The sequence below is a fragment of the Trichoderma atroviride genome, chromosome 4 (genome assembly GCF_020647795.1).
Source record: "Trichoderma atroviride chromosome 4, complete sequence".
Lineage (NCBI taxonomy): Eukaryota > Fungi > Ascomycota > Sordariomycetes > Hypocreales > Hypocreaceae > Trichoderma > Trichoderma atroviride.
The window spans coordinates 2,720,484-2,748,428 of NC_089403.1; the positions used below are offsets into that span (position 1 = coordinate 2,720,484).

At 51.7% G+C, this 27,945-nt stretch overlaps 10 protein-coding genes across 10 annotated transcripts; 4 read left to right on the forward strand and 6 right to left on the reverse strand.

Annotated features, from left to right (window-relative positions):
• Positions 1–794: 794 nt before the first annotated feature.
• Positions 795–2,274, reverse strand: TrAtP1_008234 (uncharacterized protein; the record flags this gene model as incomplete). The annotated part of the gene is made up of 3 exons (XM_014086616.2): positions 795–1,525; positions 1,596–1,882; positions 1,958–2,274. 3 exons carry the CDS (start codon positions 2,272–2,274, stop codon positions 795–797), a joined length of 1,335 nt encoding a protein of 444 aa, XP_013942091.2.
• A 493-nt stretch (positions 2,275–2,767) lies between these two features.
• Positions 2,768–3,247, reverse strand: TrAtP1_008235 (uncharacterized protein; the record flags this gene model as incomplete). The annotated part of the gene is made up of 1 exon (XM_066113834.1): positions 2,768–3,247. One exon carries the CDS (start codon positions 3,245–3,247, stop codon positions 2,768–2,770), a length of 480 nt encoding a protein of 159 aa, XP_065969923.1.
• Positions 3,248–4,851: 1,604 nt separating this feature from the next.
• On the forward strand, positions 4,852–5,246 carry TrAtP1_008236 (uncharacterized protein; the record flags this gene model as incomplete). The annotated part of the gene is made up of 2 exons (XM_014086617.1): positions 4,852–4,907; positions 5,012–5,246. The coding sequence occupies 2 exons, from the start codon at positions 4,852–4,854 to the stop codon at positions 5,244–5,246; spliced, it is 291 nt and encodes a 96-aa protein (XP_013942092.1).
• Positions 5,247–5,865: 619 nt separating this feature from the next.
• Positions 5,866–6,660, reverse strand: TrAtP1_008237 (uncharacterized protein; the record flags this gene model as incomplete). The annotated part of the gene is made up of 1 exon (XM_014086618.2): positions 5,866–6,660. The coding sequence occupies one exon, from the start codon at positions 6,658–6,660 to the stop codon at positions 5,866–5,868; it is 795 nt and encodes a 264-aa protein (XP_013942093.1).
• A 252-nt stretch (positions 6,661–6,912) lies between these two features.
• On the forward strand, positions 6,913–15,300 carry TrAtP1_008238 (uncharacterized protein). Its single transcript, XM_066113835.1, has 5 exons — positions 6,913–7,408; positions 7,479–7,546; positions 7,609–9,830; positions 9,951–14,456; positions 14,525–15,300. The coding sequence occupies exons 1-5, from the start codon at positions 7,344–7,346 to the stop codon at positions 14,963–14,965; spliced, it is 7,302 nt and encodes a 2,433-aa protein (XP_065969924.1). The 5' UTR covers positions 6,913–7,343; the 3' UTR covers positions 14,966–15,300.
• A 1,997-nt stretch (positions 15,301–17,297) lies between these two features.
• Positions 17,298–18,164, reverse strand: TrAtP1_008239 (uncharacterized protein; the record flags this gene model as incomplete). The annotated part of the gene is made up of 1 exon (XM_014086620.2): positions 17,298–18,164. One exon carries the CDS (start codon positions 18,162–18,164, stop codon positions 17,298–17,300), a length of 867 nt encoding a protein of 288 aa, XP_013942095.2.
• An 895-nt stretch (positions 18,165–19,059) lies between these two features.
• Positions 19,060–21,462, reverse strand: TrAtP1_008240 (uncharacterized protein). Its single transcript, XM_014086621.2, has 3 exons — positions 21,283–21,462; positions 20,245–21,186; positions 19,060–20,143 (listed from the first exon to the last, which is right to left on the reverse strand). The coding sequence occupies exons 1-3, from the start codon at positions 21,374–21,376 to the stop codon at positions 19,494–19,496; spliced, it is 1,686 nt and encodes a 561-aa protein (XP_013942096.1). The 5' UTR covers positions 21,377–21,462; the 3' UTR covers positions 19,060–19,493.
• A 175-nt stretch (positions 21,463–21,637) lies between these two features.
• TrAtP1_008241 (uncharacterized protein) lies at positions 21,638–23,134 on the forward strand. The gene has a single exon (XM_014086421.2). It carries the CDS (start codon positions 21,693–21,695, stop codon positions 22,842–22,844), a length of 1,152 nt encoding a protein of 383 aa, XP_013941896.1. The 5' UTR covers positions 21,638–21,692; the 3' UTR covers positions 22,845–23,134.
• Positions 23,135–23,530: 396 nt separating this feature from the next.
• TrAtP1_008242 (uncharacterized protein) lies at positions 23,531–27,515 on the reverse strand. The gene is made up of 2 exons (XM_014086622.2): positions 26,031–27,515; positions 23,531–25,972 (listed from the first exon to the last, which is right to left on the reverse strand). The coding sequence occupies exons 1-2, from the start codon at positions 26,409–26,411 to the stop codon at positions 23,822–23,824; spliced, it is 2,532 nt and encodes an 843-aa protein (XP_013942097.2). The 5' UTR covers positions 26,412–27,515; the 3' UTR covers positions 23,531–23,821.
• Positions 27,044–27,247, forward strand: TrAtP1_008243 (uncharacterized protein; the record flags this gene model as incomplete). The annotated part of the gene is made up of 1 exon (XM_066113836.1): positions 27,044–27,247. One exon carries the CDS (start codon positions 27,044–27,046, stop codon positions 27,245–27,247), a length of 204 nt encoding a protein of 67 aa, XP_065969925.1.
• Positions 27,516–27,945: the final 430 nt, after the last annotated feature.

Sequence of the window (27,945 nt, forward strand, 5' to 3'; positions counted from 1 at the left end):
GATAAACACCCAGAGCCGGCGAAAAAGATTAAAGAAAACGAAAATGAAGAACGCGAAACAACAGACACAAACGCCCACACCGCGCAGATTAAACACGTCAAAGAGCAGCACCGGAAGTGCCTCGAGGAATAGGATGACCCTAACGCCTCTGATGACTCTGTTATCGACCTCACAAACGAGAGTGACGAGATTGCTCGCGCATCCGTGGAGATTGGGACATTAAAAGAGGGGACTTTATGATCACACGGCTGATGGCATTTTGCAAAACATCTTGCTCGAGCAGCCCTCATTGTTGGGTACAATGTAGGAGAACTTTTGGCAAAACAGCTGCATAGCTTATGAACACCAAAAAGCGATATTATGGCCACTGAGCGGATTGTATCTTCACCCACGACTCCTCAAGCGAAAGTCAGCGACGAGATTATATCCTCAGGTTAGACGAGGAGAGGCGTGGAGAGTATGCGCATTCGTATGCTGATTTCAAAGCGCAGGCGTAAAGCCTGGGATTCCATTCCGATGAAGATTATTATTTTTTTCATTGATGTGTATCAACTGGCATTTTTTTTCATTCGATCAACTGGCTTACTTCATATCATGCCTTCTCTCCCTGATTGGGGCGATAAACTAGAGGTTATTTACAAAAACTGGCTGTATGCAACAGCAATTAGCTCGATGGCAATATTCAAGCAAACCAAAAGCAAAACAGGACTATTAGTACATCTAGTAATACAGAATTGACAATACTTTATGCATGGAATCTTGCATCTAGAACCAGCACATGTCTACAACTTCATTTAGCTCATCCCGCCATTAAAGGGGTTAAATCGGTCATCAAGACCATGGAATGAGGACTGATAATAGTCGCCTCCCCAGTTTCCCAGGTCTCCATGTGGCGTGAGCTCTCCCGGAGCATAGAATTGATCAGTCATGGGGAAACTATTGGCTATATCCCCATCGTTAGGATCCGAGACGCCATTATTCCAGGACTGAACGGCCATGGAATCCATCGGGTCTGCCACGGCCAAAGGTGCCATGAATGACATGTGCCCCGAAAAGCTCTGATCTAGCATGCCCATCGCCGCCGGTGTAGGATCCGTCGTTGAAGGCTCGGGAACCAAGTTGCTGCCGCGCCTTTGCCCCCCGTCCTTGACAATGGTTCGAACGCTGTCTCGGGGGCCGTAAACAGAGTTCTTGATGCTGCCGCTCTCTTCGGAGCACTCGTCCATCATGACAACGCCAGAGTCGGGGCGGGGCAGTATTTCCCGTCCCTTTCGGGGGATGAGACTTTGGAAGCTCTGTACGCGAGGTGGTTCGTTTCTCTTGTTGCTGCGATTGGTGTAGGGCATGCTCTGCGCGGCGCCTATGCATCGCTCTACGGCCTCCATAAAGCACTGTTGGAACTTGGAGGTCAGAGTCTCAAGCGTTGCGGGGTTTGAGATCTTGTCGCGAAGAGAAGAGTGAAGGACTTCGAAAGATGACATGTAGTAATTGGAAAGCTCGAAATGCTCAATGACGGGAGTAAAATCTGGTTTGAATAAAGTTAGCGAGTGTGTAAACTTTTTCTCTCTTCCTCGCCTTGGAGATGGAATGCATACTGTATGGGTGAATCTGGTGGTCCTCATCATCCGGGAACAGGATATTCCAGATTTCTTTCCATTGAGCCTCGAGAGAGGCTCCACTGGCCCTCTTTCGAGACAGGAGCTTGATCGACGTAGTTCCGTCGACCCCTGACTCTGGGTCATGATCCAAGATGTCGCACATTTCTTCTTTGGGCAGACGCTGATGGTCTCGAAGCTCTTTCCGAGTATGAAAATCACGGTTACATCTATCGCAAACAAATGCAGAGGGGTCGTCTCGCTTGTGCTGTTTAACAATGTGCTGTCTATGGATGGGTATTAGCGGCAGTCTCAAATGTATATGGTTGGACAGGATGAGATGTGTATTTCGGCGCATTTACCTTAGCTCTGCAAACTTGGGAAAATAAGTCATGGCACAGGAGTGATGGTCCCTGACATTAAAACGCGACGGATTTCTCTTTCTGTACGGGCAGCTCAGGCGTAGGTTCTCGTCGTCCTTGGGATTTGGGCGCAGCTTCTTGAGCGGATTGTACCCCAAGCCTTCGCCGTCGGTGAACTCGCCGTCATCTTCATCGCCTCGCGCTTGCTTCTTTCTCTTGCCTGCCGACGAAGAGTCTCCGCCTCCGCTGCCACCTTGCGAGCTACCGCCTTGCGAAGGAGTCGACGAGTTGCTCGACGATGACATGACTTGTGTCATATCAGCGTCCGCTAACGAGGTCCAAAAGGAGCTTCCAACATCACCAACAAACTTGCACACAAGGCGTCGTACCGCCGGCGTCACCTTGGATGACTCTTCCTGAAGGTCCACCCCAAAGACTAGTTGGAGCGTATAGTTTAGAATGGCCTCTGTGTCCTGGGAAGACACGTCGTCCGAAGCAGACGAGGTAGTGTCCCACTTGGGCGAGAGAGACGGCTCAGCGGTGGCGGCCTCGAGCTGCGGCCATTGATAGGAGTCACTTGGCGTCAGGCTCTCCTCCTCCTCCTTGATAGGGGAGACCTTGGACGAGCTAGCGGGGAGAAGTCAATATTTACGAGCGCGGGAGCTGCCTCAAGAGAGCCGCTGTGCTTGCCTTGTAGATTGATCCAGATAGTCACTATCGCTGAGAGGAACCGGAGTGACTGGGGAGGCTACGTGAATCTCCAGTAGCCGGGCGCTGAGGTCCGGGTATCCTGCAAAAGAAAAGGCGTCGTCATCGTCGTTGGCGTGAGAGCAGAGAGATCCCGTGGAAGAGCGGTGCCGCCGATGATAGACGCGGCTGGCTGGGCGCGAGGTGTCGATGGAGTGGCCGCAGAAGTCGCTGAGGTCGCTGGCGTAGCTGGTGCTGATGGGGCTGGCCAGCGTCGAGTGCGAATACGTCGTGGCCGAGTCGGGCACGTTGGCCGACGAGATGCTGCTCCGGGTCGAGGCGGTCCTGGAGCGCAGGCGGAACGAATGGGGGGGCAAAGTGCAGGTTCTCCGGGAACTGCTTGCGCTGGGCAAAGGGGGCGACGCCTTGGCTCTCGATGCTGGACCGCGGCGTCGTCGGGGCGAGAGACTCTTTGGACCGCGAGTCCTGGCGCAGGTGCAGCGGGATGTGGTTGACGGCGAGGCCTGGTGTGCGATCTCCCTGCTCGAGTGGATTCTCGGCCATGGACTGAGCCGCGGAGAAACTTGCTCGCCTCACGGTCATGGAGTGCTGAAGCGTGCTCGTGGATTATACCAGCTCACGAATACACCAGCAGACTGCGAGTGCCTGTCAGCGCCATTGTGAAGTTGAAGACGGTGTTGTTGAATAAAGCAGAGAGATTGAGGGAAAAGCGCAACGCCAACCTACATTAAAATTATAGTATATCAAAAAAAGAGACGGGAAACGAAGGGACGAAGGGAAACGATTAAAGAGAATTAATTGCCGGAAAAGGGAGGTTGCCTCTCCAGAACGCCTCGCCAGTCGTCGACTGCAGGATCCTTTGTATTTAGCAGCACTCGCAGCACATGGCATCCCCCAGATAAGGCCGCTGGGAGTGCCTTGCCGACTGCTGAAATTGCCAGCCTGGACGCCTTCTCGACTCCAGTCGTGCGTTTTTGCCTACTGGCCCGACTGTCTAGTGTCTCGCGCTGGGGTCTCGTCTTTGCCTAGACGGGCCAGAAAGAGGCATCCTTCGTGGGGACAGCAGCCGGAGCTGCGCCTCTGATTCGCTCATGGTGGCGGCTGTTACATGGGGAGCGCTGCTGACGCAGGCAGAGACGATCTGTCGAGGCAGCCCTATGGTTCGCATCGCATTGAATCGCATCGCGATGAGGACAGGCCTGCATACTAAGTGGTCGCGTCTGCCACCATCCTGATCGGGCCTCGCTGCCTGTCAACGCCGCCAAACGCGGAAAGGCACAAAGGGCCTGGACGCCATCTTGCTTGCCTGAGGCCGGATGGGCGAACCATTCAAACGTTGGACATGCCCGGCTCCGATTTGGGGCTTCAGTAAGCGCCAGCTGAATGTCCGTCATCGTCCCATTGAGCGATGGGGAGGCCCCCCTGGCAGGACGTGCCTTAATCTCTGATCCGGCGGGACGGCGCGCATTAGCACAGCGCCTATGGGGGGCAGAGAAGGCCAAACAAGAGCAGGTTGTTGTTTATCCCAATTTCATTTGTGTCAGTTGATCCAGGAAAAGACGACCTGAAGCAGCGACGCCGGTTTAGAAATAACGTTTCAACGTGGGAGAGACAGCCTGCGTGACGGCAGATTGTTGATGGCGGCGGCCGTAGATTTAGTGTCCCATGTCCGGTTCTCGTCAATCTGGCCGTTTACAACCCGATTCTCGCCTCTCGTTGGTTCATGGAGACAAACTGGTACATCACCGATGCTCTGAGTGAGCCTTGGGTACCAGAAGTGGCATGATTCTATAATTGCTTCTCTACGGGGCCCGAGTTGTGAAGTAGACCTACACACAACGTGGAGGGTGGTTTAGCTCTTGGCTGAGTTTTGCGCATAGGCAGTCGTGGCCTGATGACGATGGTGATAACGTCTTGTTGAGATTGCCAGCTTTACAAAGCCTAGGCCTCAGAGTGTAGGACATTGGTAGATGTGTGTACATGTGTAGATGGGAGATTGATAATACATCTATGTAGTTGCCGGCGTATAAGAAGAGAATAGGGCCTACTTGACAATATATTCACCAAGATTCAATTGTATCTTTCAAACTTGTGCATTTGCTTGCCAATTATCCAAAACTCAGCTCGAAAGCCTTGATACCATCACAACCAACAACTATTCAATCCCATTTCCTTTTCCAGCCATCATGACCTCTCAGCAACCTCGCAACGGCAACTCAGCCTCCAACCGATCTCCGTCCAAGTGAGACTATGCCCCATTCTCTCCCACTGCCAGATCGGCTCCCTCCAAGCCAGCCACTAACCGTCGCTGTACTCGGCCATGTCCGCTAACATTCTACGCTACAGCAGCACAGCCCAGGACCCGGCCATGCTCTCCAGGTTCCTGTATGACAGAACCAGCCTGTCCGATCGCCTAGTAGCGAGATCGTTCAATGCCGCAACTCAAAACCGCCCCAATGGGCATGAGGCGAGCGCATCTGAGCTGGAGTATTACATGTCGCAGAGCATGAACAATGCAGATGCCACTGCAAACCCAAGTACGAGTGCAAATACGCAGGCAGGCAGGGCGACTGGGAGATGAGGACAGGACAGGACAGGACAGACGCCAGAGTCAGTCGGGACCAGCTTTTACTTGGCATGGAGCAGAAGTGCCGATATCAACAAATCATGAATCAGCAGCACGGAATGGTGGTGTATACGAATTGGCCATCATGGCCTTCGTGTCACGCTGCCCAGCATTGCACCTGGAAGGATGCTGGCTGGCAAGGATTGGCGCCGAGTCGCCATGTGGACAAGCAGATGCAGATGCAGTGATGGGCGCGGCCTTGAGTCCACGGTTACGGGGGCCGTTATTATTAGCAGTATGGAGCAGCGATAGCGTGTATTATTAGGCACACTTACAGGTGCCATGTCCTTCTAGAACAGCAACTTGAGCCTCATTCTAGTCTGCAACTGCCATGCCCCTCTCGAGAGTGGTGACAACATCCCCACCATCTCGGCGTGTCCTAGGACTGTAAGCACCTTAGTCTGATAGGTGGTGTCGAGAATGTAGTTGGAAAAGGGGTATCTTGATTAATAGCTACAGGGTAATAGTACGACAACGAGCAGTGCGTCAATCTCTACGGGTTACACACGAGACCAAGCCATCGTCTAGCGGGCGGCAAATCATGGTCGAGCATTTACTTGGAGGAGAGCGTGCATCATGAAGCCACCTGGGCCAGCTTCCGGCGTTTGTTCCTCTCGTCTTGTTCGGCCAGGACGCGGGCCGTCAACGTTGCCGCCATTGAGTTGTTGATGCCCTTGATTCTCGAGTCTGTTTCCTTCTTTGCCCGGCTAGCATCGCTCTTCTTGGACTTGTCGTCCTTGTTTTCACCGTTTGCCTCCTCTTCTGCTTCTCCGGCCTTGCGCTTCTTCTTCTTTTCAGACTTGCCCTTCTTCAGCGTGTGTGTAAGGCCGTTTGCCTGTAAATCTTCGATCCGCTTCTGTAACCTGTCCAAGTCTTTCTCAGCAGTTGGGAGAATGGCAATAACGTTCTCTTGGGTAAAGGCTTCGCCACACTCCGGGCAGGCCTCTTCTTTGATCTCCGTAATGGCAACCTCTGCAAACACATGGCCGCACGGCACCAGATAGACGGATTTTGTTGTCGGTCCCATCTCCTTCATGGATATCGGGCAAGCCCACTTGTCGCCCTTCTTGGAGAACTTGAGCTTCGCCACATCGCGAAGCGAGCGGATGCCCACGGCTGCTGGTGTCACCTCGTTGGGGTCGTCCGAAGGCATCAAGCCCTGCAGAATGGCTTCGTAGTTGTAGAGTCTGCCTCGCCAGTCCGAAACGACCGATTCCAGGTCGATGGGCGCGTCGCTGAGGGCGCAGTGCGCCCACGCATGGGCGAGAGATTCGAGGGCCGTCGCCTTGAGTTCCGAAATCGTCGGTGCGCGCGCTGCGTTCTGCACAAGCTCGCGGCGCTTGGGGATGGATCCGCCGTCATTGCCCATGGCTGCTGGTGGTCCGTGATGATGTGTGATAACGGTGTAGAGATGGGCGTAGTCCAAAGGATTCACAAAGTTTGGCAATTGTGCGTCACTCAGAACTTCATGTGGCGTTGCATGTGAGAGAGTTCTCAACGGAGAAGCCGCCGAAAGTGTCGAGAATAGTGGCGCTGCTGTTAGTGCCTGACTCTGTTGTAGACTAGAACCTTATTAGAGCGCCAGGGAGCTCACCCGGCCGCCAATGCGTATCGATAGCAGCTTTCCGCGCATGTGCCGCTGTCAGTGCCGGCATCAAGCCTTTGCACTGTACTCCCAGCTCTGCCCCATACATACAAAAGCAGCGCGGGCACAGTGCAGACAAACGCGCAGCGATACATGAGGCTTAACATACTCTTCTGTCCTACCCCAACCTCATACCTCTTTCAAAGCACTCTGTCGGGGACGCCATGACAGCGTGACCGTAGGTTGCCAGCGAGGCATTCCTTTGTTTGTGTTACATTTCTCATACTTAGCACTCTGCGACGACAATTTCCGAATTTTCATTACTCTACAACTCGTCGTCCATCGCGCGTCATCCTGATTACCTGGTGCGGTTTCGACCTCGCAGTCGAGTCGAGCCTCTGCCATCTTCAGCCTCGGTGCGGTTACATGGGACGATTCCATTGAAGCTCTAGCTCGACTTGGGGACGATGGCGCAGGCACAGCAGCTCGCTCTCGAGCGACTCGAGTACATCACAAAGGGATTGCGGTCAAGGTGAGCTGCCATGGCGGGGAGAAATCGTTGGAGTGACGCAGCCGGCTGACTTGGGTTGTCTAATCTTCAGGGCCAACGACGATGTGCGCAAACGATCAGCAATCCAGCTTCGAGAGCTGGTGGTCGTATGCCATAGAGGTGAGACGACGCCGTCTTTCTCTTCCCGCCTCTGAGGGACCGCTCAATTAACAACCTCGCAGATCTCAGCCCCGAGCTGTTCCTCTCATTCTACAACAACGTCAACAACAAAATCACCCAACTCATCACACATGGCAGCGACTCTGCAGAGAGGCTCGGCGGCATTTATGCCCTGGACTCTCTGGTCGATTTTGAGGGAGTGGATGTGGCGGCAAAATATACCAGGTTCACTCAGAACCTGAAAACCATCCTTCGTGGCAAGGACACCATGCCTATGCGGCATGCTGCGATTGCCCTCGGAAAGCTTTGCCGCCCAGGAGGAGCCATGATTTCCGAGTTGGTGGATTCAGAAGTAAACACAGCTCTGGAATGGCTGCAGAATGATCGGGTCGAGGAACGTCGCTACAGCGCTGTTCTCGTTCTTAGGGAGCTTGCGCGAAACGCCCCCACCCTCATGTACCAGTATATCCCAACCATTTTTGACTGGATCTGGGTTGGCCTTCGCGATCCAAGGCAGCTCATCCGCGAAACCTCGGCCGAGACTGTTAGCGCATGTTTCCGCATCATTCGTGAGCGAGACCAGGAGATGAAGCAGATATGGATGAGCAAGATTTACAACGAGGCAAGACAGGGCCTGAAAGTGAACACGGTCGAATCCATCCATGCATCCCTGCTTGTATTGAAGGAGCTCCTTGAACAAGGAGGAATGTACATGCAAGACCATTACCAGGAAGCCTGCGATATCGTCTTCAAGCACAAGGATCATCGTGATCCAACCACTCGCAAGACAGTCGTCCTGCTAATACCGGATTTGGCAAGCTACTCTCCAGCTGATTTCGCCCATACGTGGCTTCACAAATTCATGGTCTATCTCTCCGGCATGTTGAAAAAGGACAAAGAGCGTAACGATGCTTTCCTCGCCATCGGAAACATTGCAAACTCCGTCAAGAGTGCCATTGCCCCGTACCTCGATGGCGTTCTCATCTATGTGAGAGAAGGCCTCAGTGTACAGTCTCGCAAGAGGGGCTCTGTTGACCCCGTATTTGACTGCATCAGCCGTCTTGCAGTGGCCGTCGGTCAGACGCTGAGTAAATACATGGAGGCTCTGCTTGACCCCATCTTTGCCTGCGACTTGACGCCTAAGCTGACACAGGCTCTTGTTGACATGGCCTTTTATATCCCACCTGTCAAACCCATCATCCAAGAAAGGCTGCTCGATATGTTGAGCGTTGTTCTTTGCGGTGAACCATTCAAGCCTCTCGGCGCGCCGCAGCCAAATACCTTGACTTCAGTGCCGACCATCACCAAGGACGCCAAAGATCCACAGGCGTATGAAAATCGCAAGACGGAGATCAAGCTTGCCCTCAACACGCTGGGAAGTTTTGACTTCTCTGGACATGTTCTCAATGAATTTGTTCGAGACGTGGCCATCAAATATGTGGAAGACGAAGACCCAGAAATAAGAGAAGCTGCGGCTCTTACGTGTTGCCAGCTCTACGTTCGGGACCCAATTGTCAACCAGACCAGTTACCATGCCCTCCAAGTAGTTGGTGATGTTATTGAAAAACTACTTACTGTCGGCATCTCAGATCCAGAGCCAAATATTCGACGGACTGTGCTGGCTGCTCTTGACGAACGTTTTGATCGTCACTTGGCCAAGGCCGAAAACATCCGTATCCTCTTCTTCGCCTTAAATGACGAAGTCTTCTCCATCAGAGAAGTGGCTATTTCCATCATCGGCCGACTTGCTAGATATAACCCCGCATATGTTATTCCTTCCTTGCGAAAGACGCTCATCCAGATGCTCACTGAGCTCGAATTCTCGGATGTCGCTCGAAACAAAGAGGAGAGTGCCAAGTTGCTGAGCCTCTTGGTCCAAAACGCACAATCTCTCATTAAGCCATACGTCGATCCAATGATCTCAGTCCTTCTTCCCAAGGCTAGCGATCCCAGCCCCACGGTCGCTGCCACTATTTTGAAAGCCATCGGAGAGCTGGCTACTGTCGGCGGAGAAGATATGCTACCGTACAAGGATCGCCTCATGCCCCTAATCATTGATGCCCTGCAAGACCAGAGCTCAAATATCAAACGAGAGGCGGCTCTTCACTCTCTTGGCCAGCTGGCCAGCAATTCTGGATATGTCATAACGCCTTACTTGGAATATCCCCAGCTATTAGAAATCCTGCAAGCCATTATTAGGACAGAAGACCAGAGAGGGCCTTTGCGCCAGGAGACGATCAAATTGATGGGAATCTTGGGCGCGTTGGACCCCTATAAACATCAGGTGAGCTACTTGCCTCCCCCCTTGCCCCCCCCCCCTTGCCTCCCCCATTGTCTACCTTCTCTTCAAACACCAAGCATCAAGAATCAAATGCACATGCAATTTACTAATGGCGAAATGTAGCAGGTTGAGGAGAAAACGCCTGAAATGCAGCGACGTTCCGAGTCAAACCAGTTAACAGACATATCATTAATGATGACTGGGTTAACACCGTCCAACAAGGAGTATTTCCCCACAGTCGTCATCAACGCCCTTTTGCAGATTCTCAAGGACCACTCCCTGGCCCAGCATCATGCCGCTGTTATTGAAGCCATCATGAACATCTTCAGGACTTTGGGATTAGAATGCGTGTCATTCCTGGATAGAATCGTCCCTGCGTTCCTGCTTGTAATTCGATCATCCCCCCCTACCCGTCTAGAGTCGTATTTTAACCAGCTGGCGACGCTGGTGAGCATTGTGCGGCAGCACATCAGAAATTATCTCCCTGAAATCGTGGAAATTCTTCAAGAATACTGGAATAAATCGTCGTCATTGCAAACTACGATTCTGTATTTGGTCGAGGCCATATCGCGATCTCTCGAGGGCGAATTTAAAATCTATCTGGCATCTCTTCTGCCTCTGATGCTGGGCGTGCTTGACAAAGATGCGTCTCCAAAGCGAACACCTTCTGAGAAAGTACTTCACGCATTTCTGGTTTTTGGAGCCAGTGCCGAAGAGTACATGCATCTCATCATCCCTGTCATCGTGAGGACTTTTGAGAAACAGGGGCACCCAACTTTTCTCAGGAAGCAAGCCATTGATACCATTGGCAAGATTTCTCGTCAAGTCAATTTGAACGACTTTGCGGCCAAGATTATTCACCCCTTAACCAGAGTGCTTGATACGGGAGAGCCACAGCTGAGACTAGCTGCGCTTGATACCCTCTGTGCCTTGGTCCAACAGCTTGGACGAGACTATATACACTTTATGGGGACCGTGAATAAAGTCATCAATCAGCACCAGATCCAACATCAAAACTACGATCTTCTGGTTAGCAAGCTACAGAAAGGAGAGGTTTTGCCGCAAGATTTGACATCAGACGCACAGCTTTTGGATATTGGAGATGAAACTCCATTTGCGGATCTAAACAATAAGAAGTTGGAGATGAACGCTATACACCTGAAAGCTGCTTGGGATACAAAGGGAAAATCGACCAAAGAGGACTGGCAGGAATGGCTACGAAGGTTTAGCACTACGCTGCTCACCGAATCGCCAAACCATGCCTTGCGAGCGTGCGCCAGTCTTGCAAGCGTCTACTTGCCACTGGCACGAGAGCTCTTCAATTCTGCCTTCGTTTCTTGTTGGAGCGAGTTGTATGAACAGTTTCAAGACGAACTGATCCAGAACATTGAGAGCGCCATCAAGTCGGAGAATGTGCCCCCTGATTTGCTCGGTCTTTTGCTCAATTTGGCCGAGTTTATGGAACACGATGACAAGGCGCTGCCCATCGATATCCGAGTACTTGGTAGGGAAGCGGCTCGGTGTCACGCCTATGCAAAGGCGCTGCATTACAAAGAACTGGAATTTCTGCAAGATCAAAGCAGTGGTGCTGTAGAAGCTCTGATTGTAATCAACAACCAGCTACAACAGTCGGATGCAGCCATCGGTATTTTGCGGAAAGCTCAACTGTACAAGGAAGGCATTCAGCTCCGCGAAACATGGTTTGAGAAATTGGAGCGATGGGAAGAAGCGTTGGCCTCTTACAACAAGCGTGAGAAGGAGGTGCCCGCTGATCAACCAATCCCCATCGATATCGTCATGGGCAAGATGCGCTGTCTCCATGCCCTGGGCGAATGGGATGCGCTCGCCAGCTTAACTGGCAGTACCTGGGCCAACTCTGCCCCTGAAGTCCAAAGAATGATTGCACCTCTTGCTACGGCTGCTGCGTGGGGTCTTGGTAAATGGGATTCAATGGATAACTACCTTTCGTCTCTCAAGAGATACTCACCAGACCGTTCATTCTTTGGCGCCATCTTGGCTCTTCACCGCAACCAGTTCAGAGAGGCCATTGCCTGTATTGAGCAAGCTCGAGAGGGTCTGGATACGGAACTTAGTGCCCTTGTCAGCGAGTCTTATAATCGGGCATACCAGGTCGTCGTCAGAGTCCAGATGCTTGCCGAGCTGGAAGAGCTGATTGTATACAAGCAGTGTGATGAGAAGAAACAAGCCACCATGCGCAAGACCTGGGAGACTAGGCTGGAAGGATGCCAGCGAAACGTCGAGGTTTGGCAGCGCATGCTGCGACTGCGTGCCTTGGTGATTGCTCCTTCAGAAAACATTCGCATGTGGATCAAGTTTGCCAATCTCTGTCGCAAATCGGGACGTATGGGACTGGCTGAGAAGTCACTGAAGCAACTAATTGGCTCAGATGCGCCGCTTGACAGCTTGATCCCATATTGGAATGATAACAAGGTCGCCGACAAGTCGCAACCAGGGCAAGCTCCACGCACCCCTCCAGCTGCTCAGGTCATTTACGGCATGCTCAAGTACCAGTGGGAACTTGGCCAGCAACCATCCATGAAGGCGTCAGGCATTGCCGAGCGGACTCTGTACTGCTTACAGCGCTTTACCAATGATTCGGCCCACCGCCTCGATCTTGCAAAGGCCCATCTTACCGCGCAAACTGGAAGTGACGTGACTCTGTCTCTTGAATATGGCTTCCAGAACCAGATTGACCCATCTGTAATGAGCCCGCAAACGCAGCGGGCATTGGTTGACCAGACGGTGCTGCTGGCGAAATGCTACTTGCGACAAGGCGAATGGCAGATTGCGCTGAACAAAGACGACTGGCAGAATACAAAGATTCAGGACATTTTGGCCTCATATTCGCAGGCTACCAAGTACAACCCTCGTTGGTACAAAGCCTGGCATGCCTGGGCGCTCGCCAATTTTGAAATTGTACAGACCTTGGCCGCCAGAAACGAGGGACAGATGTCAAGAGCAGATCAGACAATGATCATTGAACATGTTGTTCCAGCCATACAAGGTTTCTTCAAATCCATTGCGCTATCTGCCGGCAGCTCGCTTCAAGACACGCTGCGTCTATTGACCCTGTGGTTCACACACGGAGGCAATTCGGATGTTAACACGGCTGTAACCGAGGGCTTTGCCAATGTCAGCATCGATACTTGGTTGGAGGTTATCCCTCAGCTTATTGCTAGAATCAATCAGCCCAACAAACGTGTCCAGCAGTCTGTGCATAACCTCCTTGCCGATGTTGGTCGAGCGCACCCGCAGGCGCTGGTCTATCCTCTCACCGTTGCTATGAAGTCTTGGCAGAATAGCCGGCGCTCCAGGTCCGCGGCGCAAATTATGGATAGCATGCGCCAGCACAGTGCCAATCTCGTTGCACAAGCAGATACAGTCAGCCATGAGCTGATTAGAGTAGCTGTACTTTGGCACGAGCTTTGGCACGAAGGTTTGGAAGAGGCATCGAGGCTGTACTTTGGTGATCACAACATCGATGGCATGTTCTCAGCGCTGGAACCTCTTCACGAACAATTAGAGCGAGGACCCGAGACGCTTAGGGAAATATCCTTTGCCCAAGCTTTCGGACGAGACCTCAAAGAAGCTCAAGACTGGTGCCACCAGTATGAGACGAGCAGGGACGTAAATGACCTAAATCAAGCGTGGGATCTTTACTACCAGGTGTTCCGACGCATTACTAGGCAGCTGCCGCAGGTCACAAGTTTAGAACTCACATACTGTTCGCCCAAGCTCTTAAACGCCAAGAATCTTGATCTGGCCGTTCCTGGAACATACAAAAGTGGACAGCCCATTGTGAGGATCATGTCCTTTGACTCCACATTCACAGTCATCAACTCCAAGCAGAGGCCGAGAAAACTCAACGTTAATGGCAGCGATGGTATTTCATACGCTTTCCTGCTCAAGGGCCATGAAGATATTCGCCAGGACGAGCGTGTGATGCAGCTATTCGGCTTGTGCAACACCCTATTGGCCAACGACTCCGAATGTTACAAACGACACCTTAATATCCAGCGCTACCCTGCTATTCCACTTTCTCAGAACTCTGGTCTCCTTGGCTGGGTCCCGAATAGTGACACATTACATGTTCTCATCAGGGAATATCGTGAAAGTCGCAAAATCCTCCTCAACATTGAGCACCGCATAATGCTCCAGATGGCTCCGGATTATGACAATCTTACGCTCATGCAAAAGGTTGAAGTGTTTGGATATGCCTTGGACAACACAACGGGTCAAGATCTCTATCGTGTCCTGTGGCTGAAGTCTAAATCGTCCGAAGCTTGGCTAGAACGGCGGACGAACTACACTCGATCCCTGGGTGTCATGTCCATGGTAGGATATATCTTGGGTCTGGGAGATCGCCACCCGTCCAATCTCATGCTGGACCGCGTCACGGGCAAGATCATTCATATCGATTTTGGTGATTGCTTTGAGGTCGCCACCAAGCGTGAAAAATACCCTGAGAGAGTGCCTTTCCGACTTACGCGCATGTTGACATACGCCATGGAGGTTAGCAACATCGAAGGAAGCTTCAGAATTACATGCGAACATGTAATGAGGGTATTGCGAGATAATAAAGAGAGTGTAATGGCTGTGTTAGAAGCGGTAAGTTATTCAACACAGAAATGGAAACTCGACCAAAGAGCTTTTAAGCTAATTTTTTCATGTGATAGTTTATTCATGATCCGCTACTTACCTGGAGACTTACAAATGCCGCTTCCCCCGCCGGACCGAATTTCCGTTCTGAGCGCGAAGCACAGCTGGCAGGTCCTCATGCCATGCGGGCACGACGACAATCCATTTTGGACGCTGATGTAGCTCCATCTGAGCTAATGGCAAATGTTGAGTCATCGGCGCCTCCCGGAAGGCATAGGGCCCGCACGAATAGCTCAGCGGTGCCAGATGGTATTCAAGCCAATGGCGCTGAAGAGAGAGAGAGTCAGAACGCTAGAGCAATCGAAGTTCTCGACCGGGTTTCTCAGAAGCTTACGGGGCGAGATTTCAAGCCTAATGAGGAGCTGGATGTTATTAACCAAGTGAACAAGCTCATTATTGAAGCTACAAAGTTGGAGAATCTGTGTCAGCACTACATAGGATGGTGTAGTTTCTGGTAAACGTGTTGAAGATGGGCGTATGGTTAGCGGAAAGAGAATCCCGGCAAGACAAAGCGAGAGAGCGTACTCTACAGAATTATTGGCAGCACTTGAGCATCAGAACTATTCAGGGAAGGATTTGAATTCGGATATCTTTTGGGCAGCGGGGGTGGACGTTACGGCAAATGTGTACGTATGGTATATGAGTCGCTCTCTCTTCTCTGGGCGTGGCCTTGGGGAGTTTTGGAGAGGAGGGGGATTTTGGCTATGGGCAGTTTTGTTTGTGTGCCGGCCTGAGAGGTATAATTGTAATTATTTTGACGAGCGAGCAATTATTATTCTTTTTTTCGATTCAATGATATATGGGATTGTAGTGTTCCTTGGCCATTCATACTCTTGTCTACCTTGGCTCTTGTTGCTGTCTTAGCCAAGTGTGGCCAGTAGCAACATGCAATGTATCATCGCAATCTCACACGCTCATTGAGATCTTCCCATCTACGCCATATCAGCAACTCAATTAATATACGAAGCTTACCTGCCATTGGCCTTTAGTAAGTAAACTTTAACCTGAGTAGATTTCTTGACCATGGGTTGAATGTCCTTCAAATAAAGATTCGGCGTATCGTCCCAACCTTCACCGACGCAGTCGCATAAAACCTTGTTCAATTAAAAGAGTGAAAGAAACAAAGCTACAAAAAGGACACTACTTATGGTAAAGCTCATGACGAATAGCGCTTTGGTCATGCATACGAAGAGTTACCGCCTTACGCTTCGTTGGGATATTGGGCTCTTTGAATGATTAGAGCTTATTCATCTGGGTAGTGGTGGGAGCGTAATATCACATCAAAGTTTCGTGGCGCCACCCAAGGGTGAAGAATATGTTGGGGAGAAGGAAATAATAAGCTGATGAAAAAAGGGTGGTAAGGTTGCGTAAGCTGAGACGAGAGTTGAGGCCGTGTCAACGACAGTTGGGACGATCTACGGATAGAAGGAGATGATGCTTGGTTGCTATGTAGCGAACTATACCGAGAAGAGAAAAGAGATTACACTGTTTTCTTGAGTTTTCGGTAGATGAGAAGTCAAAAGTGGGAAGGAAGGCTACCACAAGTAGAATAAGCTTGGTTTTAGAAACGTGACAAACCATTCCCGTCTTAAGTTTGACGTCTTATGATCTTTCATTCAAAGCCAAACGCATAATGAACAGAAGTCGGCGTATTTTACGCTTCACTGTAAGCATTTGTCTTGCTCTTTCAAGGGACACAAGTTCAAAACAGATTCCATAAACGTGCAACATAAATGATCGACATCCAATATGTCGCCGCAGTGAGCGCCTTTAGTGCGTCAGATGATTGGGAGTAGATAAGCCCATCACCAACGTTGGAAAGCCATTTCATCCAACATCACTTTCGAGAAGTTTGCTGTGCTCAATACGAAAATGATAAGGGAGTACCAACAAGTATAGTTTAGATGCTTCTAGGCAAAAAATTACAAATGAATAAGGCATATGGTAAAAACCTTTGTTTGCTAGAGGTTGTGTATCACGCACGTCTCAAAAAAGTACAAATCGAGTGATGAGCAAACAATAACAGAATGTCACCCGGAAGGATTATCCCGAACATCAATACGTCAGAAGACATCCTGTTTGCAGTGCATATTTTCCGTTAGTCCGCTCACGGACCCTTGCAAAAAGAGAAGAAAGTTATCAAACCCATCACAAGCGTTGGCTTGCATGCCTTTTGTTCTTTTGTACAACAACAAGTGGCACAGAACTAGCAGCAAAAACTGGAGCAATAAAATGCCATCGTCTTGTTCTGTACGCCCCCGCCCCCTCCCCCGTTGATTGATGGCATGAGAAAACTAAAAGATGTCTGGCAGCTGAGAGTCATCCTGCATGGGACCCCGCCCCTGCACATTTCAGCTTTGATGCGGCTAAAGGAGTAGGGCATGTATACGGTGTAGAATACTGGGCATGAATTTAATATATACATGGGAATTAAAAAAGGGGGGGGACTTATGTTTTGTGTCGGAAACAACAAAAAAGAGATATGCTAGATGGTATTCGTTGTATGCTTGTATGTACCTGGATGTAACAACACATTGAACAAGAACATGAAAATAAAAGGAGATAAAAAAAAAAAAAAAAGGCAACGACTAATCTTCCATGTATCAAAAGGCAAAAAGAAACTACGTGTATTTGTCCACAAATCAAAAAGGAGAAAAAAAAAAACAAAGCTGCCAACGCCACTTTGCACTTAAGCATGCATCTCACTCCTACACACTCTCCCATCATCCAATCACCCCCCCCTGAAGCCATCATGTGATGTGCGTGCCTTTTGCCCCCCCCTCAAGCGCATTATGCTTCCTTCTTGGGCCTCCTCGCCGTCCAGACCATGCTCCTCCCGATAATCTGAATATCAACCTCGTCAAAGTTCCGCCGCAGGCCCTCCTCAAACACGGCCTTGCTGTCCTGCCAGTTGTCAAAGATGCCCTTTTCGTTGTAAATCTTCATGAGCCGCGAGGCGAAGAAATTCATCGGCCTTTCTTCGCCGAGAATCGTCGTGCCCACGAAGACGCCGTCGTCGGCAACGTAGGTCTTGAGCACGTCAAACACTTTTGTCTTGCTCTCAGGGGGGCCCGCGAGGCAGTGGAGCAGGTAAAAGGTGCTGATGGAGTCGAACTTTTCGCCGGCGGGGAGAGGCAGCGGTTCGTAGATGTTGGCGACGACGGTGTTGACCTTGATGCTCTTTTGGGCTTCGTTGATGCGGGCGGCGGCTTGGTTCAGCGTGTTGGGGTTGAGGTCGACGAGGGTAATCTCTTTGCAGGGCGTTTCGGTCTCGACGGTTTTGGCGGGATAGTAGCCTGTGCCGACGCCCACGTCGAGGTGTCTTGTTCCTATTGTGGCTTTGAAGAGAGGGAGCTGGACTTTTGTTGTTGAGCATTGCCAGGCAAAGTGGTTTGATACTCCGAGAACCCAGAAATCGTAGAGTCGTAGCAGGAACGGCGTGTAAGGGGCCGAGCCGGCATTCTGCTCCGCTGACGACGGCTTCAGATGCGTTGTATCAGACTCACTCATTGTGTATTGTATGAGAAGGCTGAATTTCCGTAGAGATGTAATACAGGAATTGAAAATTGAACAGTGGAAGGAAGGGGGATATATATGGCTTTTGATATCGAGTGAAAGTTTGTTTGGAAACCAACAGACTACGGCCTTATCAACCATGTATACAGACTGGCGTATATCCCGTATATAGGTATATATATAGGTGGTTCGTGTGATTTAGTGCACCAACCAAAAACTGTAAGCAGCTCACGATTGCTTGGCCTCCCCTCTCTTCATTGTTAGCAACTTCAATCTGTGCCCTCGATATTAAGGGTGGGTATCCCGAATCTGGGCCACTAATATCTTTTCGTGATCCACTGATTCTTTGCCAGTTCTTGGATGTTCGTATAAGCAGGAAAAGACAAAAAGGTCTGGATGGTGTCAGCGAAACCCCTTCCGCCATCCGCCCTCATTCGTCCCTCGGCATGGCCATGGCCTATCTTTTCACCCATTAATCACCGACGTCGCACGACGTACGGAGCCGACGAGTTTTAGTCGCCCGCGCGACAGGCTCCCAAACCCGACATGTGGCCCAATCAGGTAGGATTCTGCGCGACACCGCGGAACTGGTGCGTCTGGCTCAATGCGGTGAAGTCCCAGCCCTGGGAAACTTGGGGACTTTCAGACAGGCTTCCTCGCACTAAGCGTCCAAATAGCGCTGGCACTAAGGCTCGCTCGAGGCCGAGACATTGGCCCCGCCCAAGCTTCGTGGTGGTTCGTTGGACTCTCCAGCCTCAGCTTCGCGCCGCGAGCAGCCACGGGCCAGTCTGCGTGTGCCTGGCGGTCACCGGTGCTTGGGCTTGTGCTTGAAAGAAGTGCCGTCCAGAGACATTTCCGCACATCTCCACTCCATTGTCAGTCCCGTCCCGTCCTTGTCCGGATCCTGGCCCTTGTCCTGGTATGTGATCGGGAAGATTTTGGCGAATGGAGTAATATCTCGCGCCACTCGGCAGAGACTGAGCCAGTTTGTCTTACGGCTATTTGTTGGGTAGCAGGATCGGAGATGCGATCTGAAGAGGATCCAGTTTTTAGATGTACCTATTTCCGTGCTCAAAAGGGGGCCGTGGGCCGTGGAAACGTGGTGCGTGCGTGCTTTGTCTGTTTGGCATGGCTTTAGTCGTTGAGCTTTCAGCCGCAAAAAGTTAGTTGTGGGAACATGGCTGCCGTGATCCGCAACCACGTTTCTCATTTTCACACGTCTGTTTTTAGCAAATGCTGGATATAGAAAAAGCTTCGACCCCAGTTCACTCAAACATCAAGGCAACAGTCATCATCGTCGCCGTCGCCGTCGTCAGCATCATAACCAATCCAATTATCATTTGACTTTATCCGTGCCCTCTAATGTCGTATTCTCCGTAATAGTCGCCACCTGCCGTTCATGATTGTATGAAACGGCATTATCCCGTCTCCATCTTACAACACTTTGGCTGTCATCGCTCTACTGCCCATTTACAGTTCATCCTTCTTGTGCGAGTTTATCGCGTCCCCCTCATACTCACAGGCGGCTGGTGTTCCTACCTCCATCTTGTAGACACACTTCTCGGCCTCGGTCACTCTCCAGACTTCTTCCTTCTCCGCGCACCCGAGCCAGACGTCGGTTCGTCGTTGGGGGCCGTTCCAGCAAGTCTGGCCGTTGTTGTACCGCATCACCATCCTAGGACCACTGCCAAGGCTCTTACCATCCACCCTCTCGTCGTCGTCTGCCATTTCGATATCGATCCTATCAAAGTTGCCCATGTTGGTGGATCCGTGGCCCTTTTTGGATTTCTGCATCGTCTTGTCCAGCCAGCAGATTTCATAAGTGTATTCGCCAGAATCAATCTCAGCGCACTTGCCCTTGATGGCACGGAAAATGTCGGATGGGCCATAGTCCTTCTGGAGATCTGACTGGTCGGCCTCAAGATCTCTAATCTTGTTTCTGAGATCCACGTCAGCTGCTTCGGCGTACTCTCGGGCAGTCCTGACTTCTTTTGACTCTGATCCATCGCTGGGAGCAGCGGCAATCAGGCCATTTGCGACAAGCCATTTGCGAAGAGACTTGAGTTTCTCTTGAAGCACATTGCGGATAAATGGAGGGAGGTAAGCATCAAAGTTGTAAACTTGAACGAAGGAGTCTCAAAGTCAGCAAACACGGGAAAAAAAAAAAAAAAAGTTTGATAAAAATAGCAGCAACAACAAGGGGTAAGCTGATTGTACTTACGGACGTCGGTGTCCTCGCCATACTCATCAAATGCTTTCCAGTTTACTCCATTGGTCTCGTCATCCTCCTGAAGGATTTCGTTGATGTCAGACTCATGGAACTCGGCCTGGTCGGACTCAGCTTCACGGGCCGCGTAATCGTCCCATGACCTAACGGCAGCCTTGACTCCCTCGTCGTTGAAGTTGGGGTTGTAATCCTCCTTGAACTGCTTGAGAATGGCCTCGAGCTCAATCTTCTTGGCACGCAAGGCTTCGCGATCTTCCGTAACCAGTCTGAGAGCCTCTCGCAGCTCTTCGACCCTGTCCTTGGCAAGGCCAACCAGGACACCAAGCTTGCCGCCAGCGCCTTCTTTCTTAACAACCCTGTTGCTGTCCTCCTTCAAGGCTTCGGCGTACTTTTGTTCGAGATCTGCCTTTCTAGCCTCAATGTTTCGTTTATCCTGCTCCAGTATCGTAATGCGACGCTCGACCTCCTGACGGAGCTCCTTTGCCTCTTTGAGCATTTGCTGCTTTATCACGCTGGCCTTTTCAGCGCTTTTTCTCCTCGCCTCGGCGAGCTTTCGGTATTCTTTGCCAATCTCCGCACAGCGGTCGGCGCACTTGACGCCATTGGCATGCCTGTACTCGTCTGATCCGTCGCAGCAGACGTCGTAATCACAGATGCCATCATTGACGTAGGAAAACGGAATGTAGGCCGGAAGGTGGCCCTTGTTGGCACACCAAAATCCAGGCAAGGACAGAGTGGCATTTGTAGTCCCCGTTGGGCTGCCAATCAGGGGCTGTTCAGGGGAAAGATGGTCGATGAAGGCACAGGCAGCGGTGCCGGGTTCGTCTGAGCCATCCGGACAGTCGCACGAGCCGTCGTTGACACGATCCAGGCTGATTTTGATGGAGGGATTGGCGATGCAAGCAAATACATCGTTATTCTGGTAGTAGGAGGCGACTAGATGGAAATTGGCGTAAATCAATCAGCAATTGACTCCAATTGGACCAGTGACAGCAAGTAGATGCAATATAGCATGGACGGGCTCAAACTTACACTCGGGGCCAACTCCACGTGGCACGCTGCCAGCAGCAGCCACCGTGAAGGAGCACACGGCACCCAAGAGCGCCAACGACTGTGGGTGCTGCATCGCGGGCAAAAGGCAGGGCGAATTGGAAGGGCGACACGCAATGGCTTGGAGGAGAAGCAGAAGCCCAAGCTCAAGCTGTCGCCAACTCCAAGTAGACAAAGTGGCAGCTCTCCCCACCCTGGCCTGTCTTCTAGCTAGAATCCGGCAAAGCTCCGGTACGCCAGGATAAGGTGGTCACTCCCCACATCGCGGGGTACCAGCGAGAAAGTACCCCTCCAAAGGGAAAGGAAAAAAAAAGAAGTGCTCAGCTTCAACTACATACCATTACAGATTCTAATTACACAACACCACCACACTCCTTTTCTCTTCCACCACCATGGCCCCTGTGCCTGACGCCACAGCTCTCAAGAGCCTCGAAACCCTCATCCAAACCGCCGGAACCCTCCTGAAGCAGCTCCAAGACGTCCTCGGCGAGATCCGAAACAACCCAGACGCTCCCTCAGCTCCAGCAACCTCTTCCGCCTCAACAACGCCTCTCGACGCCCTCGCCCTTGCCCGCGACTCAGCAACCCTCATCAGGGCCCACGCCACCAAAGTCTCTCTGCTCATAATCAACGAGCCCTTCACCCCCAGCGCAGTCTCGTCCGTCGTGCGCGAGCTGGTCAAGGGCCCTATACCCGGTCTTGCGGCGTCCGTCCAAGCATGTGATCCGAATGTCTACACTTGGGCCTTTCGGCGCGAATTGACGTCAAGATGCCAGCGCGTGCTATCAGGACTGGCCGAACTGCTGGCGAAAGTGCCCAAGGACGGTAAAGTCTTGGCAAAAGAGAAGGAAGGGTTCGGCGCTGGGGGAAAAGGCAGCATCGCATCGACTGGTCTTCTCTGGTCTGCGTGCGACAGCCTCATTACTCTTGCCAACGGCGGCGTCAGCGGATTCTTTGTGCAGAAGATGAACGAATGGAAGGATACTCTCAACGACATCATGGAAGAGGTCAAGGAATGGGGCGATGAGGAAGCCGACGAAGACGACGAAGACGAAGATGATGCTGGCGACGACGACGAGGACGATCTTGCAGACGCAGTCGCATCAGCCCACATCTCCACCCAAAACATGCTCGACGACCTCATGAGCTCCCACCAAAGCATCCCCGCCTCCGACCCAGACGGCATCCGCCCCCGCCTCGAATCATCCCTACGCCGCCTCCGCCTCGTCATCCTCCTCTACACAGCCATCACCAAGCGCCGCATGAAGAAGCTCCCTACCATCACACCAAGTGAAACCAGCAGCGCGACGACGACGCAGCGACTAAACGAACTTGCGCCGCTGCTGCAGAAACTCCCCGACAGCTTCGGAGACCTAGCCTGTGCTTTTTACGGGCTGCGGCCCAAGGAGATTGACGACGCCATGGACCAGTGCTTCCTTGATTCGTTTGCTGTCAGCGAGTTGTTGAGTGTCAGCTGGGATGGCTCGCGGGATGAATTCACAGAGTGGACAGAAAAGTTTCAAAAGGAGATTAAAAGGGCATAAAATAACAGCACAGCACATAAAAAACCTTGGGTATTCAGACAATCTTCACCGTAGCATATCAATCAGCAAATGACGCATTCACCACCTCCAATTATTGTTTCCCCCCTTCTGGTTCACGCCTGTTGCCCTCCCTTTTCACGTCTGCCTCCAAAGACTGATTTCAACCACTGCCAGCCCATTGCCGCCTTCAATCGATCTCGCAAGATACTCCATTTTCCCAGCATCGGTATGCTTCCCATGATATCAATGACGTGATACCTTGAAGCCATGGTAAAGTGTAATGGAGATTCTCCAGTGGAAGGATAGAAGGAGTTGTAGTAAAGGGATATCTCAATGAAACTGTAAAAAGCAGTTTCTAGTAAAGAGCCGTGCCTAAAAGAAGTTATAAACGATTTGTAGTAAAGATGCTCCAATGAAATGGTAAACCGGTCTTTAGTGAAAAAGAATGTCTTCCTGTCAAACTTGAACAGTAGTTTGAACATGTTACAACAATAAAATAAACCTTATTATATATGCATATTTCCTTGCAGGGCTCCAACACGCGTATTGCAACCCAATTTCGTAAATAATACGCACCGACAAACATGACGACGCTTTTCCCGCTCCGTTCAAAGGCCAAGCCGCGTATTCACGGTCGGAAACAATCTCGAGTGCCGGCACACTCTCTCTCTGTATGCATGATGGATCAAAAAAACCGCTGTTCAGTATTCATCTTGTGATGCTAATCTAATTCATAGCAAAACGTCCCACATTCGCTAAATGCATACACCATACACACTATAAACCTATGCACACGTCAAGATTCCAAGCTGCAAGTCCATTCAACGCTGCCATCCTGGTTCATAAAGCTACCATCAACTCCATAATCATATTGATAAAACGAATTGAACCTCCCCTGGGCCCCCTACTCCAATACATCAACCCAATACGTCAACCTCTACACGGTATCATTATACCGCACAAGTCCCCTCCACTCCTTAATGCGTATCCTGGCCAGTTTCATGTTCGAGCACGCTAGGATGTCCCAGCTGTTTATCTTCAGCACCATCTTCGACTATGGGAGTGTCAGGAGTAATGGTCAGCTCCGGCGTGTCGAGAAAAGGTGGTATGTTTTGTGAACTGTTCGCTGCGTCGCTAGCATTAGAAGTAGACTCCTTGCTCATGTCGGAAGTTTCGACCCTAAGGCTTCGCTCTATGTGCTCGGCGCCAGACTCCTCCTTTTCTTCATCAACCTGGGCAAGTGGACTACCCACACCCTCAGCCGTCTCTGTCTGGTTAATCATAGAACCATCATTGATATTGACGCCAACAGCTGCGACCAAGCTGCGGAAATTCAGCATGGGCTCGCTCTCCGTCTCGCCGTCACCACTATCGCTGCGATTGCCCATACTTTGTCTCTTGGCAGCATTAGCATCCGAACCGACCAATCCCTGCCCAGGATAGCTCCCTGAAGGACTATCCGCTGACGAAGAGCCAAGTGAGGATGCATTGCTCATATGCCTTAGATGCGACCCTGCTCGGGGACTCGAGGTTGGAATGGGAAGCGAAGCTGATGAAGTCGCTTCCGTTGCGCCAGATTGAGGCTGCGGCCCTCGATCAACCCCTTTGCCCTTGTCACCGGCGATTTCTGTCTTCTTATCGTGATCCGGAGCTTCTGGTCCTTTGGATGATTGCGATGCCGCCTGCATTGCTGCCTCGAGTCTGAGCTCGCTGGCTGCGCTATTGCCTCGCTTACGGCCCAGGCTCAAGGAGAAACTACTTCCACTGGCTCCGCTGAGGCCGCCCCCATAAGGATCTTTGCCCTGTTTCTTTAGAGCTTTTCGCTCCGCCTTTTCACGCTCCTTTTCTCGCTTCTTGGCTTCCTTTTGAAGTGCCTTTTCCACCTTGCGCTTTCGTTCTTCTTCGGTGGCAAGAGACAGTCGAACCGCCTCCCTGAGCATCATGTCCTCGAGTTCTTCCATACGAGGACGACGAGTGCCATCTGGATTCCGGCTTGGCGTCCTCTCGGTAAGCTCCTGGCCCTCCGTAGCCTCGGTTCCGCCCGCGTTTTGTCCTCCTCCGGGAGTGGTTGTGCCGCCGCTGCTCCCCGTATTTCTCCTACCAAACCTGCTGGTACGTATCCTGGACCGAGACTCATTGCCTCCTATCAAAAAGGCTGCGGTGTGGAGAGCAGTGGCCGCTGCAGCACGACGTGCCTGATGCGCACGCGCCGCGGCCAGCTTGGTAGCCCAGTCCGGTCGGATACGATCAGTGGTGATGACGTTGGGTGCGTTGACGGACAAACTATGCGCCCTCCTCCGCCCAGCCGTCGCAGTACCCGGAACTAAAGTAGAGCTGAGGGAGCTTTGAGAAGACATGGCGGTGTTGGAGGCGGTGGTGGAAGTCGCTGTTGGCGCAATAGCCAAGCCGCGTCGAAAGGGAGGTGGTTCGTATGTAACGCCAAACTCGGGCATTTGGCAGTAGGGACAGGCAGAAGGCTCTGTTGTAAGCAAATTAGGAGAGTCCTCTGCAGAAAGACCCTCGTTTGGATCTCGCGCCTCGCCGTTGGGGTGGTGCTCGGGAAGATGAGGGTCGGATCGCTTGATTTGGACAAAACATTCGCTGCAAATCGGCTGATCACAGCATCTTGTACGGTTGAGGTAAGGAGGATACATCAAGAAACAAATGGGGCATTCTTCTGTAGATTTGTAAAGATTAACCTCGAGCGGTTGGCCGTTGACAAAGGGATCGTGGGGAAGCTGAATCTCCTTGGGGCCCAAGTCAGTGGAGGATGCATTGCGGGAGCCCACACTCAAGGCGGCAGCTAATGCTCTCGCCCTCGGCTTGATGGAGCCCTTCAAGGGCCCAGCCGTTGATGGAGACGGCAACGCTGAGTTTGCGCCTGAGCCACTAACATCTGAGGCAGTTGAGAGCGTCCTTGGTCCCATCTCTACCGTCAGATTGCTAAGGCTAGGGCCGGCGAGGAAATCACTTGATGGTGGCGGCGGTCGAGGCATCAACGCAGGATCAGGAGGCGCATCGGCCGCTGGGGGGTCCAGACCACGAGCGACCGCAATGAGCTGGTGTTCAGCCCAGGTAGAGGACCAGTCGTTGAGGCCGCGCCAAAAGGGAGCCAACTTCCGTTCAATCTAGTTCTTCCGAGTTAGATGCCAGTAACAACGATGATACTGATAAGCAGCAACGCACCTGCAGCTGTCTGACAACAGCCTTATTGAAATCCTCAGTCCCGACATAGGTTCCCATGGTGACAAGATAGCCTCCGTCCACGTGTTCATCTCTTATACTCCGTTCACGTTCTTGGGCTCGCGTGGCTCGCTCGCGCTCAAGCTTTCTAGCCTCTCGTTCTTGCTTTGTCTCGCGATGTTCGAACGGGGCATCCGGTCGGTCTCTGTTTCGAGCCGAAGAGCCACTTCCTATGCTGAGAAAGCTACGCTCAGCCCTCCCTGGCAGAAGGCGTGATTCCCCCAAGGCGCCGCGGGAGTCTCCCATCTCAAAGCGTCGCTCCCGGCCATCGGAGTAGCCCTCGGGATAATCGGAGCGAGACTCTTTTGTGTTGTTATTGCCCATTGTGAGTGAGCGTGTGCTAAAATGTGAGGAAAAAGAAGATGCAGAAAAAGCGTAAAGAAACAAAAAAAAAAAAAAGGACTCAAATGTTAATGCGGATGGACGATGGATTTGCGAAGAGAGGCAGCAGTCGAAGAGCCGCCAGGTAGTGACCTATCGTCGAGTCGACTGTGAGCCAATCCTTGTCCAGCCTCAAGCCTTGGATCCGGACTGGATGCACCCTATTCGCAGCAGCTGGTGCAGAGATGCCCAGGAATCAAGCATGCGCTGGGAAACGGCGCTCGATAACTGGAAGTGCAAACAGTGGCACGAAGAGGAGTAGCTGAGCGGCAAGCACCAGGCCTCAGCTTCCCTGCGATCCGCCACACAAACAACGGGAGCGACTTCAGCGACTTCAAACGGCTGCACAGGGCAGATGTTGCATAGCGCAGGTGGTGTTTTTCTGAAATCGACGCCCGTAACAGGCAGCCAGAGCCTCGCTGCAGCCAGAGAATCGTCGGGCGCTGTGCTGTGCTGTTGCTGGGGCGAAGGTTCGAAGACGCCGGTGGCGAGGAGCAGCTCGCGGCTGGTGGCAGCAACTCGATCCGACCAGCCAGTAGCGGGGCCGGATGGATATTGGCTTTGGCGATAGCGCAATGCGCAAAAGCGGGCGGGACGGACGAGCGTTGGAGAGTGAGATGGAGCAGACAGAGGAGACGGAACTGAAGATGAGGCCGCAGAGACGGATACAGAGGCGGACGAGGCTAAGGATGGGCGAGTGCGAATGCGATGGCGATGCTGCTTTGGGGCTGCTGTTGTTGAAAGCGGGACGACCAGAAAAGGCCGTTGCTTGGAGGTGATTCCGTCGGTCGCGGCCAGCCTGGGCAGAATTGCGCTTTCCCCCACCTTCTGAAAGACGCAGCATGGAGGAGCTTCGGGCTGTGCCAGGAAAAATGGGAAGCAGAGGTACCCCGGCCAGGGGAGGTACAAATCCGGAGTCCGGAGCTGCTAAAGAACCGCCAATACGACGATAATATACGCACATGCGCAGCTGGGAATATATGAGCTATATTGTGGAAGTACAGATCATCTTTTTTATCAAAGTTTATTTAAATATTCAATCCAGATAATAACATGTAATTCAGAAAAAATAGCAGTCGTAGCACGTGCAAAGGCGTGCAGTTGAAGCAGCTTATAGCTATACGAAGTGTCTCTTGACATACTCCACAGGAGCAGCACTCGTGAGAGCGATGTCTGGCAGCCAATACGGCACACGACCAGGCACCTCTGGGCGTCTGCAGGCAAAATTATGGAAACTGCGCCAATTACAGAATATACTCGTGCATACAGGAGGCCTCTTGTCAAATGCAGCAGCTGCCAATGCGACAACGACAATAGCACGCATCATGGTATAGAGCTGTGTGCTCATGATTACCAGCTCTTGGCTGCTCCATCTCAGCAATAAAAGGCCAGCACGCCACCTACAGATGCTGCATCCAGCTGGCTTGCGCTGAAGCTACGGTTGAGCCGAGAGTACCTGAAACATGCAGCTACACAT